At 31.1% G+C, this 18,933-nt stretch overlaps 1 protein-coding gene across 3 annotated transcripts in view; it reads right to left on the reverse strand.

Annotated features, from left to right (window-relative positions):
- Positions 1-18,933, reverse strand: part of LOC142319489 (ubiquitin carboxyl-terminal hydrolase 48-like) — a 417,524-nt gene that overhangs the window by 196,816 nt on the left and 201,775 nt on the right. For 2 of the 3 annotated variants that reach the window (XM_075356825.1, XM_075356833.1), the window contains exon 14: positions 73-171. In XM_075356825.1, the coding sequence (XP_075212940.1) occupies positions 73-171 (99 nt within the window). Of the gene's footprint in view, positions 1-72; positions 172-11,364; positions 11,486-18,933 lie in introns of those variants that run through there. The other variant, XM_075356843.1, reaches the window with a different exon arrangement.

Genomic DNA, 18,933 nt, shown 5'->3' on the forward strand with positions numbered 1-18,933 from the left:
AACCAAAGCTTGTTTTTCTTAACAAGAAAAGAAAAAGCCACTGAAAAATAAATACAATAAACAGTAACTTACTTATCAGAATCACGCTTCGGACAATACCGTAGCAATCCGTGTTGACAAATAAATACGGACGTGTTCAATGAACGAACTGGTTCTTCCTTATCTGGTTTCCTGAAAGAAAAAATAAATACTATATAAAAAAATAAACATATACAAGTTGTAAGTAACATACAAAATATGCAATTGCAAACATACTCTCTAAACGGTAGTTACCGGAGGCTAACAGAAAAAAAAAATTGCAAACATACCCACAGATAAATCACTTATGTTTGAAAATCTCATGCTTGAAAATAAAATAAAATAAACAAGTTAAAGGGCAGTGATCCATCATTTTTATGATGGTTCATCTTTGCTGTAAAATGTTAATTGAACTTCCTTCTCGTTAAGAAACAAATTAATTTCTCAATTAGTCAATACGTTTCTCAACTTTATTAGACTACTTTAAACCTTTATTTTTAGTGTAGACTTACTGAAATAAATTCTCAATCTGATTTCACATAAAATTTAACTTAAAAATAAAATAACGTTATTACACTCGTAACCACTAAACACAACCGGAGCCATTAATTAAAATTCCGATACTTCTACTAGAATTATAATATAAAGTAAGTAATATTTTACAACGAAACCTTTCTGCAGCCGTAACTGCAATTTTATTACAGTTAAAATAATTGCCTTCTTTTAAACAATTTTAAAGCTTGTTTACGATTGTCAAGAGTGGAATATTCACTATCTTTACTGACTTTAGCACTAAATTATTTTGATGTAATACCAAAATAAAAAATAATAGATGCATTCACAGCAAATGTAAAATTGTTGGTACGTAATATATTAAAATAACTACGTTACATTAAATACAAGTAGTAATAATTTTCATATAATCATATAAATTTGCTTAAAATGTATCGCCTTTTATATTTCACGATTCGAAAGTTACATAAAGAAAAGTAATCTTCTATACCAGTTGGTTTACGATGAACATAGCTTAATTGAAAATTTAAATCGAGAAAACATTTATCCTCGATACGAAAAATCAAACTACGCGTTTATAACAGGAAACCAAGATCGTACAAATACATAATGTATTAATACTTTTGTAATGACAAAATGAACCACCAAAATTTATATTTAGATGTAACCAGAGAAAGGTCACTGGAACAATTGATAGCATTATGACGTAAATAAAAATTTGAATCGGTTTATCTTTATGAAAATTAATACAAGGTGGAAAGGAAGATGAAATATTTAACGGCTATTTATCGAATTACTTTCTGTAAATAATAGGAGTAGGTAACTCTATCAAGCCGGGTCTTCTTTACCATTTCAGTTACAATTCAGTAATAGGTATGAAAAATAAAGAAACGCTATCTTATCTCACGATATTTTTTTTAAATTTCGAATCTTTTTTGTCGAAATTTTAGAACATCACGGCCAAGTATTCTCTCCAAAGACATTTTTGCACGGGGTACAACACTTTGGGACATCCATTAGGCATCGCTTCAGAAGATGAGATGAAATGACAATTTTGTAGCGTGTGAAAGATGTCACGCCTGACCGAGATTGGAACACGGATGAAAGGCCGAGACGCTAGCACTCGCGCCACGGAGGCCGGCGGTACAACAATACGACAACAGAAAATAACCCGGAAGGTGTACGATAAACTGTATATTCCGATCGGCTGTACCACTCATATAATAGTGAAAATTCACAATAAATGGTGTCATACATAGTAAATTATAAAAAAATGAAGGAAGAGAAGGAATCACTTGTACGATGTCATTTATAAGACAAAAATGTAACCGATTACAAATCTGTTTTGTTTCCTTAAAAATTATTTACATCGATCCTACAACTAAAAACTTTTTTCATTTTAACAATTTCAAAAACGTTTTGTTTCCTTGTTAGATTCTCCAAAGCCGTTTAATCATCACTACGACCGTCATAGAAAATACATGACAGAATGTAATTTCATTATCATATCAATTTTATCATTTAATTTAATGATTGATGACTTTATTACAAGTGAAAATAAAGAAAAATTGTGAAATTTTAACAAGCGATTTTAACAATTTACTTTTAATCGATTTTAAGGAATGGAGAAATGGAAAACGACGAAATAAATAGAGGTTTCACAATGTTAATTTTTGTTTTTTGAAATATTAAGCGAAAATAATACTAATTGTGGGGATACATGACAAAACAAACGTAAAAATAATTTAAATCATAAAAATTACAACTTCAGAGATGCATTATGTTATACAGGATGTGCAGAACAAAATAAGAGTTTAATATTTAAAATAAATTAGATTAATTGTTAATGTAATTAATTCTACAAACTTAGGTAGGAAAACTTAAATTTTGAATACAGTTCTCTGCCGTTCTATTACTTTTATACTAATTTTTCAAATTTATGCGTGTTACAGTTGATAACCATATAGCGCTGATACAAGGACGAAAATGTAGAACACAATAGTTACGTTATAGATATTGATTTTACAAAACTGTATTAAAAAATGCAACTTGTTGAATTATAACTACGAACGGTACCGACAGCAAATGTAATGCAACACGCACGGAAATAGTTGAACCGGGGAGGTAAAACACCTGTTCAAATTGATTTGTTTTATTGCTGACATCATCTCTCTTACTCTAACGCGTTCACTTCTAAGGAGGGAGACGTCTAAGACGGGCAGAGGAGTGAAATAGGAAGGAGGCAGTGAAACGGAGGAGGGATAATGATGGTTTTAACCGGGAGATGGATCGTGCCTAATGACACTGCTCCTGATGAGCTCTGCGGGGGAAATCATTTTTCAAAATGGCCCGAGACAACAATGTCCCGCTTCTACAACCACTCGTTTTGTTTTACCACTAATTCCGATGAACCGTAGCCGAAGTCATCCACATAAGAAACAGATAATCGCTAAATTTATCTTATTAAGCGATTCGCTTCAAAATAAAATAGAATATATATATATATATATATATATATATATATATATATATATATATGTATAAATAAGCATATGAAAATACCAAAATAAAATATACCGCACATAATTCCGTAGAGAAAACAAAATTAACTTGAATTCCGACCAATTTTAACCAAGAATTAAATGAGAGAGATATATTACTTAAAAAATTATTTAAAAAACAATCAAATCAAATTATTCAGTAACGGTAACATATTACCTTCTAACATCTTATTTTTTTAACTTATTATTTTTAAAGTCACTCCCACTGTACAACCCACATCCCAATTGTGCAGAATGAAAGATTTTTCCTCTTAATATGGAAAGCCAAACACGAAATTATTAATTATTATTATTATTATTAAGTAAAAAATACATAGTAGTTAATAGAATTAAATTTGTTTCGTTTGGAAAGCCAACAGATCGAGATGCAGTTAAAAAGCTATAGAAATGTCACGCTATAGCTTACAATATCTTTTGTTGTGTTCTAATTAAAAGGTTACGAACCTGCAAATAAACATTACAAAGCGTTAAACAAACTCAACAAGAAATGTAGCTACCTACTAGTACTGGTTAAAGAATTCTACACAGTTATCTTGAAGACATCCAAATTATTACACCGTTCACTCTCGCTCACTCATATAAAAAAATGTGTTTTATGCGTTCCAGAAGATATTCAGGGATCTCACTTTTCTAGACAGTTTTCTTTAACCGTTAAATGTATGAAGCCACTAAACAAGAATACCCTAGTTGAACACAACCGCATCAAAGACGTCTCAACCAAGTCTTTAGATTTTCAACAAGACCTTTGCAGTCAGATTTTCTATGACTACACGATATGATTAATAGGGAAGACGAGAGGGTAAAAAAAAGAGCAGCGTAAAGCTGCGTTAACGTAACGTATCAAAAAGTGCCATTAGCAGTGTTATATAACATAGATATTAAAATTGTAAATTGTGTTCATAACAGAAATCTTGCTACCCACCAAGTTGTCGATAAAGATCAAAAGATGTCACAAATATCCGATAAAATTAATGTAATACGGTGCCATTAACATTCTTATCACCCGCTCGACACATTATTCGTGCTCTCACGGTCATCGAAGGTGTTTTTTTATGAAGAGTTGAAAATATTTTTATAATATTTTTTCAAAGTATATTTTATTTCAAAGTATTTTTAATACTTTGAAATATTTTTATAATTCAATTGAAATAGAATCTATCCAAAATTAAATGGATAAAAGTAATCGATAGAACTATTTAGGGAGAAACTGGAACTGTGGGATTCGATCTGTATAAAAAAAAATAAAATAAAAATAAAAAACATAAGTCGTGGGCTGAGATCGTAATAGAAAATGTAACGAGTAAGGCTGAATTTCAAAATAAGATGCTATATCTAAATAGGGCAATTTCAAAGGGAATCTAAATAGCAACCCTGAATATCGTATCGTGTTTCAATGTTTTGGGCCTAATCAAATTTACTAACCATTCAAACTCGAAGAGTGCCGTTCTTAAAAAGTTGTTTAAATTATCATCATCAATATAATCTTCTTTCAAGTCAATCATCAGATCGCTTCCGCTTGCTGCTGTATGTTTTGGCCCTTATAACGAAGCCGGCACTCATTATTTTACGGCAATTTCAATGGCCCGACAACATAACAAGAATAGAAATTCTAAACGATCTTACCCAACTCCGTTATAAGTTACGTAAAGAAATATTCAAATTAACTACAAACCTTTCTGCTTGAAAGGTTTGTAGTTAACTTCCAACTGAAGTTAAGTAATGAAATGTAAGGCGACCTTAATAAGGAAGACAACCTTCTATTTTCTAGAAAACGATATATAAGTGCAGGTGCGCGTATCAAAATAGGCTATCTGTCAAATCACATGATTTCAAAGAAAAATTGTGAGAAATTTAAAATCTTTTAACAAAAAAGAAAAATGGATAAAAAAAGCAAGTAGGAAATAGCGATCGAACCTTATTACAAATTAGTTTTTTGGTAGTTCTTTACTTGTAATTTTTTTCCTTTTTTAATTTAGTAATACATTATTCAAATTTAATTCATTCTTTATCATTTTCGGTTAAATCACAATTGATCAACTATTTTTCAACCAGGCTCTTAACTGGTCAACATCACTTATTTTTTAAATCACAAACTGGTGTTACAATACCGCAAACCTGCTAATAAGCAAGCAAAAATTTACAATCTATTGTTTAAAGAAATAATAATAAGAATAAAATTTAACAAGTTTTTAGTTATCGATAAGAATACTTTTCGCTTTGTGTAACATACGAGTATTTAATATGAATACTGCCAAATAAGAACAGGCTACAAGTACTATCCTACAATAAATAGACTTAGTGTTATTTCTAAGCCTGCATTTATACTAGCTGACAAGAAGTTTATGTCTTTCATCGGTTGTACATATTTTGTTTACGACTGATGCGGCTGAAATTTTGCTTCGACATCAAAACAAGAACCATAAATCCGGTATAAATTAAATATAGTTAAATACGCCAAAAAATAACTATTTTGCGTACAAATAAAACGGCAATCTTTCAAAATAAAACGTCTGTTTTTAAATAAAATAATTATCTAAAATCATATATTTTAACTGTGATTCATCTGTGAAACAATAAGGCCTAAGATAAGCGTTGAATTAATAAATGTAAATAATTAATAGCAATCATAAAGTTGTCGGACATCACAGATAAGAAATCCCTTATATTTTAACAAGATAATGCTCTAAGAGGGTCGTTTGGAAAATTCCCCGCCTGTCAAAGAAGCAAGATTTTTCTGGATTTTTATTTTTAAAGTATAGTGTCACCTTTCATTTCGGTACATTTATAATGATTATTCCAACTCTGCAAAAAAAAAAAACGGTTATCTCAGCGTAGACTTCATCATTTGAAGTGAATCTTCGTCCAGCAAGCAATTTCTTCCGGTTTGAGAAGATGAAGTAATCACTGGCCAAATTCAGCGCATGTGCAAGCACTTCGAAACGTGTATGCCCGAAGTGCATACACGAACGTGTATGCAGGCATGTTACCGTGGTTCTTTTTGACCAGATATGAACGTTTAATCAGTATAACAATATCCTTCAATCGGTCCAGTAATAAAAGGTAATATTTCCCGATGATGGTCTTTCTGTTTGCTAGGTAAGTAAACGGATCACCACACCGTGAGAACCCCAAAAACCCATAGCCATGACTCTTCCTGCAGATAATATTATTTTTGTTTTCTTTGGCGAACTTTCACCTATTCCCATCCGCTTCTCGGAGTACTGTTTGGTACTGTTTGGCGTACAATGATGAATCCATGTTTCATCTATTATTATAAAATGTCAAAGAAACTTAGCGGAATCCCTTCTAAATAAGTCTTAACATACTCGAGAAGTGTTCAATAAAAATCGTTTCAAGTCGACTGTTAACAAAAGCGGCACAAATCCAGCGAAAAGCTGGTCATACCTATAACATTGTGTAAAATATAGTGGACATGGTCTATCGAGATGTTTCTAATGTCAAAAGCTCGCGTAACTTCAGTCGGCGATGATTTAATACGGCATTCTGAATTTTTTGGAGGAATTCGACGATCGCAGTGGTCTTTGGGTGTCCCGAGATTTCATCATCTTAAATAGATATACGACTACACGTTTAAATTCAGCAACCCACTTTTTTACCGTCGAAAACAAATGGAGAAGAATTCTTTGAAGTAGAATTTAGCTCTTTTTGTATGTCCGTCGGAGTTAAACCTTTCAAACAAAGTAAGAGATAAATAACAACTGGTCTTAAACTGTATTCATTTTTCAGAAATGTCAAAAACTGTTTGCTTTACTCGATTGCCACAAACAGCAATTAAACGTACGTCTGAAACACGTAGCACGCCATTTAAAAATCATGTTTGACAAATACCATAGTTATTTGATCACACTTGCGCGGAGACTGTACAAGACTACACTTCACTTACTCTCATATCATCATTCATTATCATACACATATCATCTTCATTCATTATCTGAAGTAATACCTATCTTTGTGTCAGGCCGAGAATTTTCCGAACGACTTTGGTAGCTCATTATAAAAGAAATATAAAATTGTTACGAAATGACAAAACTGTGATCGATGATTTTGGAAAGACATTCAACTTATGAACTTGCCATACGATAGCCAAATGAAATTACTGTTTGTGATTTTATCTTAAACAGCTATTTTATTGAACATGTATATATTACAGTATTAAATACTACGAAGGAATTAATGAGGGTCATCAAAGTAGAAATTCTTCAAATTCCATTGTGAATGTGTAGTTTAGAATAAATTTCATTTTAATAGCTATCAAATCATTATCGTTTTTTATTTTTTATAAAGATAGGAAGATTTCAGGGGATTAATATTTAATTACATATCGGCTTACAGTATCGCTAAGTATTTTTGTTTTACCATAAAAATATTTCCTATACTCAGAGCAGGACCTTTGTTATCAGAGCTTTATCATTTTTTGACTTCTTTGCTGTTCAGCCAAATCAGACAATATAATGCTCATTGCAAATTAAAGATAATATTTTTGATTGTATCTCTTACATACCTCTTCGAGGAATAGAGAATTATATATTATGTAGGTAACGTCCACAGTGCACAGCACTGCCAGTAATGACAAGAGTTTTTGTGGCGGTAAGTAGTACTGAAAATAAAAAAAATAAATTTCTATCTTGAAGGTAAATCGGTTTTGTGGATATTTATTAAAAAAATACACAGCAAAAGAATGAAGATTAGTAAGTGGCGAAATATCTACCGAATACTGCAACGTTACTATACACAACGACGAATAAAACAGTCAGGGTCCGGCTTGTTTGCATAAGGAATATAAGGGATGAACTCATTAGCAGTACGATAAAGTCCCGGTGTCCACGTCAAGCGGTGTTTGCCTCACGTCTCCGGGGAACAGACCTTAATTGGACTCTGTTAAGCCAGTCGGCATACCTCACTTTTGTAACGGTAGGGGGATTTTTTCGCTAACAGCAAGATGTGTGTCACACTAACATAAAGCGAAGAGGAAGGGAAAGGATTATTTGTTTTTTGCCGTGTCTTGTCGAGTCGGTGGCCAGGAATTTGTCTAGGGATTTCCCTCGACGTACGCGCATAAAGTTTTTAAGCTGCAAGTAATTAAGGAGTCTTACGTATCACTCGTTATGACACCGTTTGGACCGCGTGTCAACAACCACCGTAAACGAATACCTTGTTTTTAGTCTTTTATTTCTTTTTCCTCACTGTAAACTGCAATTTACATTAAAAATTTCTCCACACCTGACCGTACGTGCATGTTACTTATAATTGTGAAAATGCAAACAGCAATTAATTATTCCAACTCAATTTTATTACCGCAATATTTTCATACATAATACACATATTTAATTGTAAATTATAATAATTATTATAACATTTAAACAGTTAATCTCTATTATTTAAACAATAATATCGTCCATGTTTAAAATTCATTTAATTTATAAAATAGCTCATCGTATCTGTTAAGGTATGAAATCGTTTTTTATTTTATATTTAGAATATTTATCTTATACCAATAATTTTATGAGCAGTACAACTTACTCATTACGTGCTGAGTAGGACGTAATGAGAATACAATGAAACTTAATAAACTGAGAATTAAAATAGAGTAGGAAACGGAACTGTCGAAATAACCGATTGTAAAGTTTAGTTATCGTCAAAATCTTCTCGCTTTAGCAGAGCAATATCGTCAGGATTTATTCCAGGAAATCGGATAGTGATATCCGATGACTACCGCGGAGATAATTATTAACTATAGTGCATAAAAATATACAAGGTTAATTTACCAAGTAGTATGAATAAAGACCACTCGCCAGGAAGTGACATAATGAGCGACGGTTAACTGTTTTTTGTTCATAAAAGAGATACTGTTTTTTTGAAAAATCGTCAAACATGATTTGCTTTGTCAAACAGTAGGAATCAAACAGCAAATGTTCGTAACAAATGAAAACGCATTCGGTCGTAACTGTGCTGCAAATAGACGAAACTCTTCCAAAAGATAGATTAAGACAGGGCTACAAATCTGTCAATCAATAAAAACACGTTCTTTCACTTGTTAAAGCTGATGATGACCTACAAGAAAACGGTAATCAATACTACATACCAAAACAGAAATATTTCATTAAAATTGATTTATATTTACTCAAATCTTTAGCTTCAATTCAAAAAATAACTTTCTTAATTCGATTCGAAGGTTTTTTGAAGTTTCTTTGATGATTCTGTTTTAATTTTTCTCCAGATAATTTAATTTTTAGAAGAATTTGCAAGGCTAAATATTCTATTTATACATCTGTATATATTTTTTTCGTCGTCAGCAAGACTTAGAACATTTTCGATTGATAACAGCGTTAATATAAAGCTTATTTGTTCTGATATCCAAGCATTTTTACTTGAAAATTACTTACAAAATTTTAAATAAAAATTGATAACTAATATTTATTTTCTGGATTTACGATAATTTTAGCTCACGCTTGACAGAAATTTTTTACTTAGTTACTCTCATTTGCGTTTCTTAAGAATATATTTTTTTCACACAGCCGACAATTTTATATAACTCTACCCATATTTCTTTTGTAAATTAGAACTTCACCGTAAAATAACTTTAAAAAATACTTCTAAAAACTCAAGTAACAAATATGTTGCAAATTCTTTTTTAAATTTCGAAATCGATATCGCATTAAAGATTAATTGCTGATGGAATGAAATCACGAAGTATAAAAGACATAATCTAGACATCAAACAGCTAAGAATTATTTCATTAATAACTACTGATATTTTTATTTTTTTTATGATTATTTGTTGTAATTTTTTTTAAATCAGAGGTTCATAAATCAACATATTTAAATAAAAAAAAAAGGAGATGAAGTCGGATTTAAACCAATGCGATGTGCCTTTCTCTTGTAAGATGCAAATATTTCATTAATTAAAATTTCATTTGGCTGTAGTAACTCTGAAACCAATGAATAACCATAACCATATCATAAGTATCACTTATGATATATCATTGAAAAGCTTTCAATTAGGGCTTATTACTGCAGTTAAGAAAATGTCCAAAATCCATTTTTTTTTAGATTTTGGGCTTTTTTTGGTCACTTTTGGTTCAGTCGATTACTATCTAAAGGGGAGGTGCACAACTAGATGTTACAACAGTACTAAATTCAAAATATCAACATCCTACGGATAATTGTTTTTGAGTTACGCGAAATACATGTGTACGTACGTACGTAAAGACGTCACGCAAAAACTAGTCAAAATGGATTCAAGGATGGCCAAAATGGATATTTCCTTTAAAATCTGAAAACCGAAATTTTTAACCTAATTTTTTTTTGTTAAATTTAATATCCAGAGATATCTCTTGATATCCAGAGATATCTCTTGGTGTGTATATCTCTCGATATATACACCAAGAGATACACAGTTTGTGACCAATATTTTTTCGTTTTGGACGCATTGTTATTTAAACATGTAAACTAATAGCATGTAAATATTCCCAAATAATAATAAATTGTAAAATTTTCAGCGAAATCGGGTAAGTACTTTTTGAGTTATTAGGACATACACACACAAAACGAAGATTGTCTTTTATTTATATAGATCTATTGGCGATTAAAAAATACATAGAAGCTACACAGAAAAAAGTTCATAGAAGTTAGCATCAAAACAGTCTATGACTTAAAACAAAAAAAAAACTAAGTCATTAATTTAGCGGCTATTTCAAGGATTCGAAATTCAAAAATAATATTTAGCAAAGTTTATTTTCGAACGTTAGAGCGTTTTTTTTTTTTTTTAAATTGGAAAATATTGTTCTGGTTATTTATATAGGGAATACCTTCCTTCCTTTACCTTAGGAAATCTATTTTTTATTTTTTATTCGAAAATGTAAAAACAATTTTAGATTTATAGTCCAGAAAAAATATAATTTAACGTTCATTATTAATATTATCAGAAACAAAAGGACACGAAAAGGAACTGACCACAAAGCAAATCCGAGCACTCTATAACTCTTCAGTATTTTCAAAATTTTAGTCTAAAATCGATTGATAAATTAAATTATAAATCTTTTAACAGTATATTGAAATTAAATTTATTTTCAAATTTCATTATAAAGAATTAAATATACAATGAAATTAAATAAAACAGTATTATATTTTTAATTAGCCTATAATAAAGTTAGCGTTAAAATCCTAGTCAGACAAGGTAATTCTTCAAAACGTAAACTGCGGTCGAGCAAGAGCAATCACAGATACGAACGAAGTAAGGAAAGCAGGCGGCTGTACAGCCTGAGTGACATTCTTAAGCCTGACGCGATTTCGCACTCTAGGGGATTACGCATCACCATCTCCATCCATCTATCCATTCATCTCATCTATCCACTTCTCACCCGACATATCCGACTGAAAAGGAAACAATAATTAATTCACCTTCAACTGATACCGCTGTCCTTTCCCTTACAGCACAAAGTTATATACAAACTTAATTCCATCCACTACCGTAATTAACTTACGAATATCAAAATCGGTCGACTTTATGCCGAAATACGATTTAAATAGTCACTTTATCCGAACAGAATTCAATCATAAAAACAGTCTTACGATAAACTAATGTAATATTGAACGAAATTAATTCTTAGTAGCACATAATTAACAAAAACAAGCATATTAAAGCATACGGAAGATAAACAGAAGTATAAATGAAAATCTTTTATAACGATTCAGCCATTCGAAAGCGCTACTGTCAGTTTGCGAAGACGCATCCTTCACAAACCAGCAAATAACGTCGTTACCTCTGTATACAGTAATAAATCTACAATCTTTGTACACAATAAGTAATCTCTTCAATCTTTGAATGTCTTATGTCTTGTAGACAAAACTTTAATACAATTCCAAAGATTTAGGAAATTGGAGGAGGATTATGGAGAATATATATAGATTATCTAAACAGATATATATTACTGAATTACTGACAATAATCAACTTTCCGTTGTACCCCGGATATGAAAATTACTGCGTTATACAATGGTCGGATTATGGCTGTTATTTACACGAGCTACATTCCATATAATCCGCAAACATTATCCACTTAATCTCCTTATCCACCACTCCGGGAGTATAAATACGGTTACATCGACACAAGACAAACCAGTTCGAAGCCAGACATGCTAAACGAAGGTGTTATCGATTGCCTTATACATAACGACTGCGAACATCAAATATAAAATGCAATTGCGTCTACTGTGATAATAAAGATCAACAGTGCCCATGTTGGTTTACGCCATTAAAAGATCAAGAGAAAGAATACAAACGAGACTTCGTAAAAAGCTTCTTCGAAACACACTATGGATACGACTAACAAGAAGGCCCAATACCGCATACAAAAACGAACTTGAACGAAATTAACGACTATTGACTTAAAGAAATTAACTGCTATACAAAAACTATTCTAGAGTCTACTGACGAAACGTACCACTGACGAAACCACGGGCTTGGCCGGACCTGATGACAGAAAAAGAAACATACACAACTAACGAACAAGTGCGGGACAAAAATACACATTGAATCGAGATGTTATGTGACACAGTCGAACTTACCAAAAGACGAAATAACAGTGACGACGGACCAAATAATAAAATTTCAGCTACGAATACTTAATTAAAAGATTCGATATTACGCTTTATTGCAACCTTAATTAATAAATTCTAATAATTTTAAAATTATATAAAATAAATATTAAAACATAATTTTTGTTTTTAAACGTGTGATAAGTGAATTTATAAGTTTTAAAAACGAACCTGAAATCAGATTTTATTTTTATTGCCGTACAATTAAATAAAATATCAAAAATGTAAGTTTAGAACATTTTTTTATGTAATATATATATATATATATATATATATATATATGTGTGTGTGTGTGTGTGTGTGTGTGTGTGTGTGTGTGTGTGTGTGTGTGTGTGTGTGTGTGTGTGTGTATAAATGTTTTATATATTAATACTATTAGTTAATTTTATTCAAAGTAGATATTAAATGTTCTATGTAAACTATTTAACTAAGTTAAATAGTTTAATATATAACATTTTCAACCACCGGTAAGCGTTATTATAGGTAAGGTGCTCTTTCTCTTGTTTGAACATATATTGTTTGAAGTTTGGACATATTTGAACATTAAAAATATAAACAAACTGATTTGCTTTGTTGCTACTTTTTTAGTATTAGTATTATAGTAACTGAAGCGGCAATTGCAGCGAAATGAAATTAATAACCGAGTGAAGAATAAATTCTTACAATGCCTTATAATAGATACATAATTGAAGGCAGTTTTGGTTGTCCGTGGTAACTTAATCATAAAATTAAATTAAAAAATTAAAAAAAAAGCTTATCAAGAGGTTACAGGTTATTTAAAAGTACGAAAGCATATGTGCCATTTAGTGCAAACTAAATGTTCACAAAATCGACAGTTATTTCTGTTATAAACCGATTTATCTGAAATTTTTATAAAATTTAAACAACGTATAATATTGCATCTCCCACTGTCATCTATAATCAGACTTGTGTACGAGCCTCAAAATGTAGCCCTAATAGTTCCCTATGTTCCAGAAAATGTTTAATTTGAAAATAATGATGAGGAAGTGGATTTATTTATTGTTAGAAGAGAACAATAGTATTGCAAACTTTTAAAAGCAATCAAATGAACCGCATATCATATCTCAGGGTGAGCTAAATCAATTGGTCGGAGGATTAGGCTTATGTCAAGTTGAACTTTTAGGATCAAGATTACAAGATTAGAATTTATTTCAAAATATACATACAAAAAGTTAAATATTTCATAACTGTCGGAAAGATATTTTTCAATAAGTTGCTGAAGAAAATAATTTTGTTTTTTACATTGATATTTACGAAATAAATTACAATTAGGGCAATTATACAAAATTAATTATGAAAATGGTTATTGCAAATATAAATTATAGATATATATGTGAAACCTGAGTGAATATTTAAAAACAATAGTAGTTAATTTGTTAAGAATGTGGTTAGGATTTACTAATAGTTTTTTACGAACATGACAACCGATCACAAGATCAACATTACGTCACGAAATGAGATAACTCAGAATTAAAAAAATCTACTCATGAGCTCCTAGTTAGACAAAAATCTTCCAATCCCTTCATCGAATTGGAATAGATTAACTTTTTTTTTAAATCTTAAGAAGAAGGAAAGTAGTGAGTTATTATAGAATAGGTAAATGTCGTATACGAGTAACAGAAGAAATAGTCAAATAAGAGATGATTATCGGTCCAAAAATATGACAACAAACTATATATTACGCATTAAATTCTATTCTGATTAATATAGAATTAGTTGCTTGGGCAGAATTAATAAATATATGCGATAATTTTCTGGGTTAACATTAAATCAAAAAATTATCAGAATTTTGTCGATAAATAGGAAGCGGTAACATATTGCTAAAAATGGTCTGCATTCACAACTGGATTTCTTACCGACAAACCGTGGAGCAGTAAAAAATGAACAGAATGAATATTTTATCTAAGATATCAGTGATGGAAGGCAAAAAGGTAAATATAACAAATATGCTGGCAAATTATTGCTGGATATTAATTTGGGGTGTATCCGAGCCAAAAGAAGAGCAACAAATGGGAAGTTTTGTTGTACATATGAGTATATGAACCATTAGCCACTTTCAATGACTTTTTTTTAAAATAAATATTTAATGTTTCTTTTTCTTTTAAACTAAGAGTGACACAAAAATATATAATTATAGATTAATCATCTGCATAAGAAAAACTACGTAATAAAGTTGTCACACACATAGAAACACAAAAAAAATTACTGTATATATCGATGTAATTTATAATAAATCTTGTTAAAAAAACATTTCTTAATGAAAGGTTTTCTGCATGTAGACTTCGTTTATAATCATTCGTTAATAAGAATTTATGATTAAAAATTTTACATTTATGATCTGTAATAACGAAAAGGCCAGTCAAATAAAATCAAAAAACAATACGAACTGTGTATGATCTACAGTCAGTAGATACGCATCGTATTTTAGGCAACAGTACGTTTACAATCAATGCTAACAGGCTAGCAGTAATCAATTACTAAAGACTCTGCCAGTCACCGACTTAAGAGTCATTTTAATTTTAAAATAAAATAAAGGTAAACTTTTCCTATGCCAAAACAAAAACGATATACTCGTATAATGGCATCATCAAAGATACCTACATTTTCTAATAGAGATAAGAAATAAAGTTATTTAAAAATAATATGTCTTCAAAATATTTATTTAAACTAGTCTGAATAATACTAATATCAAATTATCTAATGTAATTATCTATTATCAAACAGATAACACTCTGTTTTCTCAAAAATAAATGAAAGGAAATAATATCAGACGGTCAGTCATAACACAGACAGTTATATACAACGCCAAGATTGATATTGCAATTAACACAGCTTGCTATTCTGCACATCTGCTTCACCACTATAGACTGTAGGTCACAAAAAAAAAAAATATATATATATATATCGTAACGTAAAGAAAACAATACTAACAGTCAAAATCCATGAAAAAATTAACATACGGAAATTAAAACCAAATTCGCATTAATAAATAGATAATAATTTCCATTTTATATAAAAAGAAAATCAATCTTTGAAGCATATACTAGTAGAAACTGCTCATCCTAAAACAAAGCAATAAAACATACAACTCGCATACACAAAGCGATAACATCCCAATACTAACTGCAAAATATAAACAGCTTTTCCTAGATCGATATCCATTACAAACAATTTTTAAAACTTCAATCAAAAATGGATGGATTTAATAAAGAGTAAAGCGATATCTATCTAAGCGCGTATATTACCACTCTTAGTAGAAGGCCCACTAAGTGTCACGCAAAATTTTCTAAACTATTTCAATCAACATTATAAGATAAATTAGTCCGTATCTCAATCTTTATAATAATCTTTACCAGGAAATTATTTAATACAAATATATACAGAGCATGTTACTCGCGTAATTCTAAAGTCCACTTTGATAAAACGTTTTTTATTTTTAATTGTATGCCTTGAAATCTTATTTGAAGTAAGATTTTTTACTAAATACAGTCGTAGAAAAGGTTGCAACAATTTAAAAAAAAAAATCGTATCTCAGAAAGTACTACATATAATCAAACTAGTATTTTTTTTTTGTCTATTTCACCGACTCAAAAAGGTTTTTTTACATACCTTAGAATGTTTTAATATAAGCTCCGTCGGTCACTCTGCATACATCCAGCCGATAATCGACTTCTGCCCAGGTCCGCTGGGCGGAAGATGGCACATCTTCCACTTTGGCAAAGATGGTGCGTAACTTTGGCAATAGCAGCGGTGATCCGTTGTCTTAAATTCTGTCATAATTGAAGGATATGGGAATCTCAGAAACCCAATCAAATTATTTAGTATGTCAGAGATTCCCCAAAAATAAACGTGCGGTGCGGTTTGATGTTCGATCGTGTGATCAGCTCATTCTTTTTTCGTGAGCGTACTACTATCACGGAATGTTTATTTCGACATGCTACAACTGTAAGTTTTTCCTAGCCTAGCTGTTGGACGCACTCTCAGTGAAACATTCTCTAATCGTTGGAACGGTAGGGCCGATCCTTTGCTTTGGCTATCGAGAAACCCCGATTTGATACCCCTAGACTTTTTTCTACGGAGATATGTTAAAAACACTGTCTACAGTGAAAAAATCAAGGATGCACAACATTTAAGACAACGGATCACCGCTGCTATTGCCCCAGTTACGCCTGCGATGATCCAGCGGACCTAGACAGAAGTCGATTATCGGCTGGATGTTTGCAAAGCGATCAACGGAGCTTTTATTGAAACATTCTACGGTATGTAAAAAAACGTTTTAGTTGATGAATTAAAAAAAATATACTTGTTTGATTACTTCTAGTAGTTTTAAATTGCTGCAACCCTTGTCGATGATTCTGTACAGAGTTAATCAGCAATACTTGTGAAAAACTAACCTTTTTCACGCCAAAAAGTTTGCTAAGCTCCTAAACAAGTGTATTTCTAAAACGTTTTGTAGTACACTTAAATGAACTTCACGCTGACTTTTCGATTTGCTTAACAGTTCTTCGAATTTTCCTCTCTAACCGAAATTCTTATTTGGGGATCCAAAAAAATTCCTTTCTTGAATTTATCCTCACTTACACGAGGATATTATTCTTTCAAAATGAAATTTAACAAGATTTTTATCCATTGCCTTAACAAACCTTTTAAAAAGGCCTAATTTTATATAGAGTAAGATTTGAAGAATCATTTCCTAGTTAACATTTTTCTGTCCACGAATAAGTGCTTCACGTTTTAATCATTCCTTCCTGATACAATGATTTGTCTTTTACCTGTTGTCCCGTTCTCACAAAACGTAACAACATTTATTATAGCCGAACTATAAAACCCCTTAATAAAGCAAACACTTATAAATCGAAACGTGCAGTTCAACGGTACTAGAACTGAATTTTTTCTAACAGGATCTTCAGATTATCATATCTTTCTTTTTTATGTTAATTGCATAAGCCAACGGCACAGAAAGAAATTTGTTGCTATAGTGCAAAAGGAAGCCTTAAAGTAATTTTTCTAGAATCGATGAAGAGTTTCAATTCTGTAGTGTTCTGTTCAAGATGAGGTGCATCAATCATAACAGCACAAACATTATTACAGTACACAAATTATTTTCTTCAGAATATAAATCTTAAAAATTTTCCTGACTATTACGAAAGAAACACACAGTGCCAGTATGGAAAAAATTCTAGCCTTTCAGCCGAGACCCAAAAGTTCAGCTTGTTTCTTCAACAAGTTCAAATTCCGAACAAGGTCGTTTAACTCACTTTGAGTTATCAAATAAGGTTCACAAGAAGATAATTCTGCTTCAAAAGTAGGATCATCTTGTTTCTTGAATCAAACTTCAACGACTACCTAATATTCCGACTCATCTTCTAAAGTTACATGTGTTGGAGGATGCAGTACAGTAAATCTTTCCCATGGGTCACTGGCCTTATATCAGGCAGTAAATTACGTGTGCACTGTGTGTTTCGATTTACTTTTGATTACTTTTACATCGAAATTCTGAAATAACAGTCCGACAAACGGTGTTGTGGTTCACACCACACCATCGGTATAGCAAAACTTATGTGCCGATTACACCTAGCGCAGTCTATCAGATGTTTCAGACAGACCGAACAGCAGATTTGAGGGGCCCAGTTCTTGGTTCTCTCTCATGTTTTACATCCAAAATAGTCAAACCTGTTGTTATCTTTTAAATGTAAAATCCCAAAATACGTAACAGAAGTTACCCAGATCATTTACGCACTTTCTTTTCATATCTAATCACTAATACGATATACTTGACACAGTAACTGTAAATCACATAACAGAATGAAACTACAGTACGGTCGTACACAAAAAACGTTTAAACAATACTGATGTGTTAATTGTATGATTCAAATAACTACTCTGTGCTGACATGTTAGAAACAAAGTAAATCAATCATCAAAAGCACTTACAGCTACTGCCTTCATAATGTTATGTTTATACCCCACCCTCTGTTAGAAATCATTAAAAATATTCTTTTATGTACGTAATTAATCCCTAAAAAAATACGTAGAATTCTACATAAAAAAAACTTAATGTTATTAAAAAAAAATTGTGGACGATGGAATAATTCTGATTGAATTCAGTATTAAATACTAATAAAACTTTCATGTGTCAAAAGCTGTGTTTTTAGCCGAGTTTCTGAGAATACAAGTAGGAGAACTCGTAAACTGCTACATGAAA

Source organism: Lycorma delicatula, chromosome 1 (genome assembly GCF_047948215.1).
Source record: "Lycorma delicatula isolate Av1 chromosome 1, ASM4794821v1, whole genome shotgun sequence".
Classification (NCBI taxonomy): domain Eukaryota; kingdom Metazoa; phylum Arthropoda; class Insecta; order Hemiptera; family Fulgoridae; genus Lycorma; species Lycorma delicatula.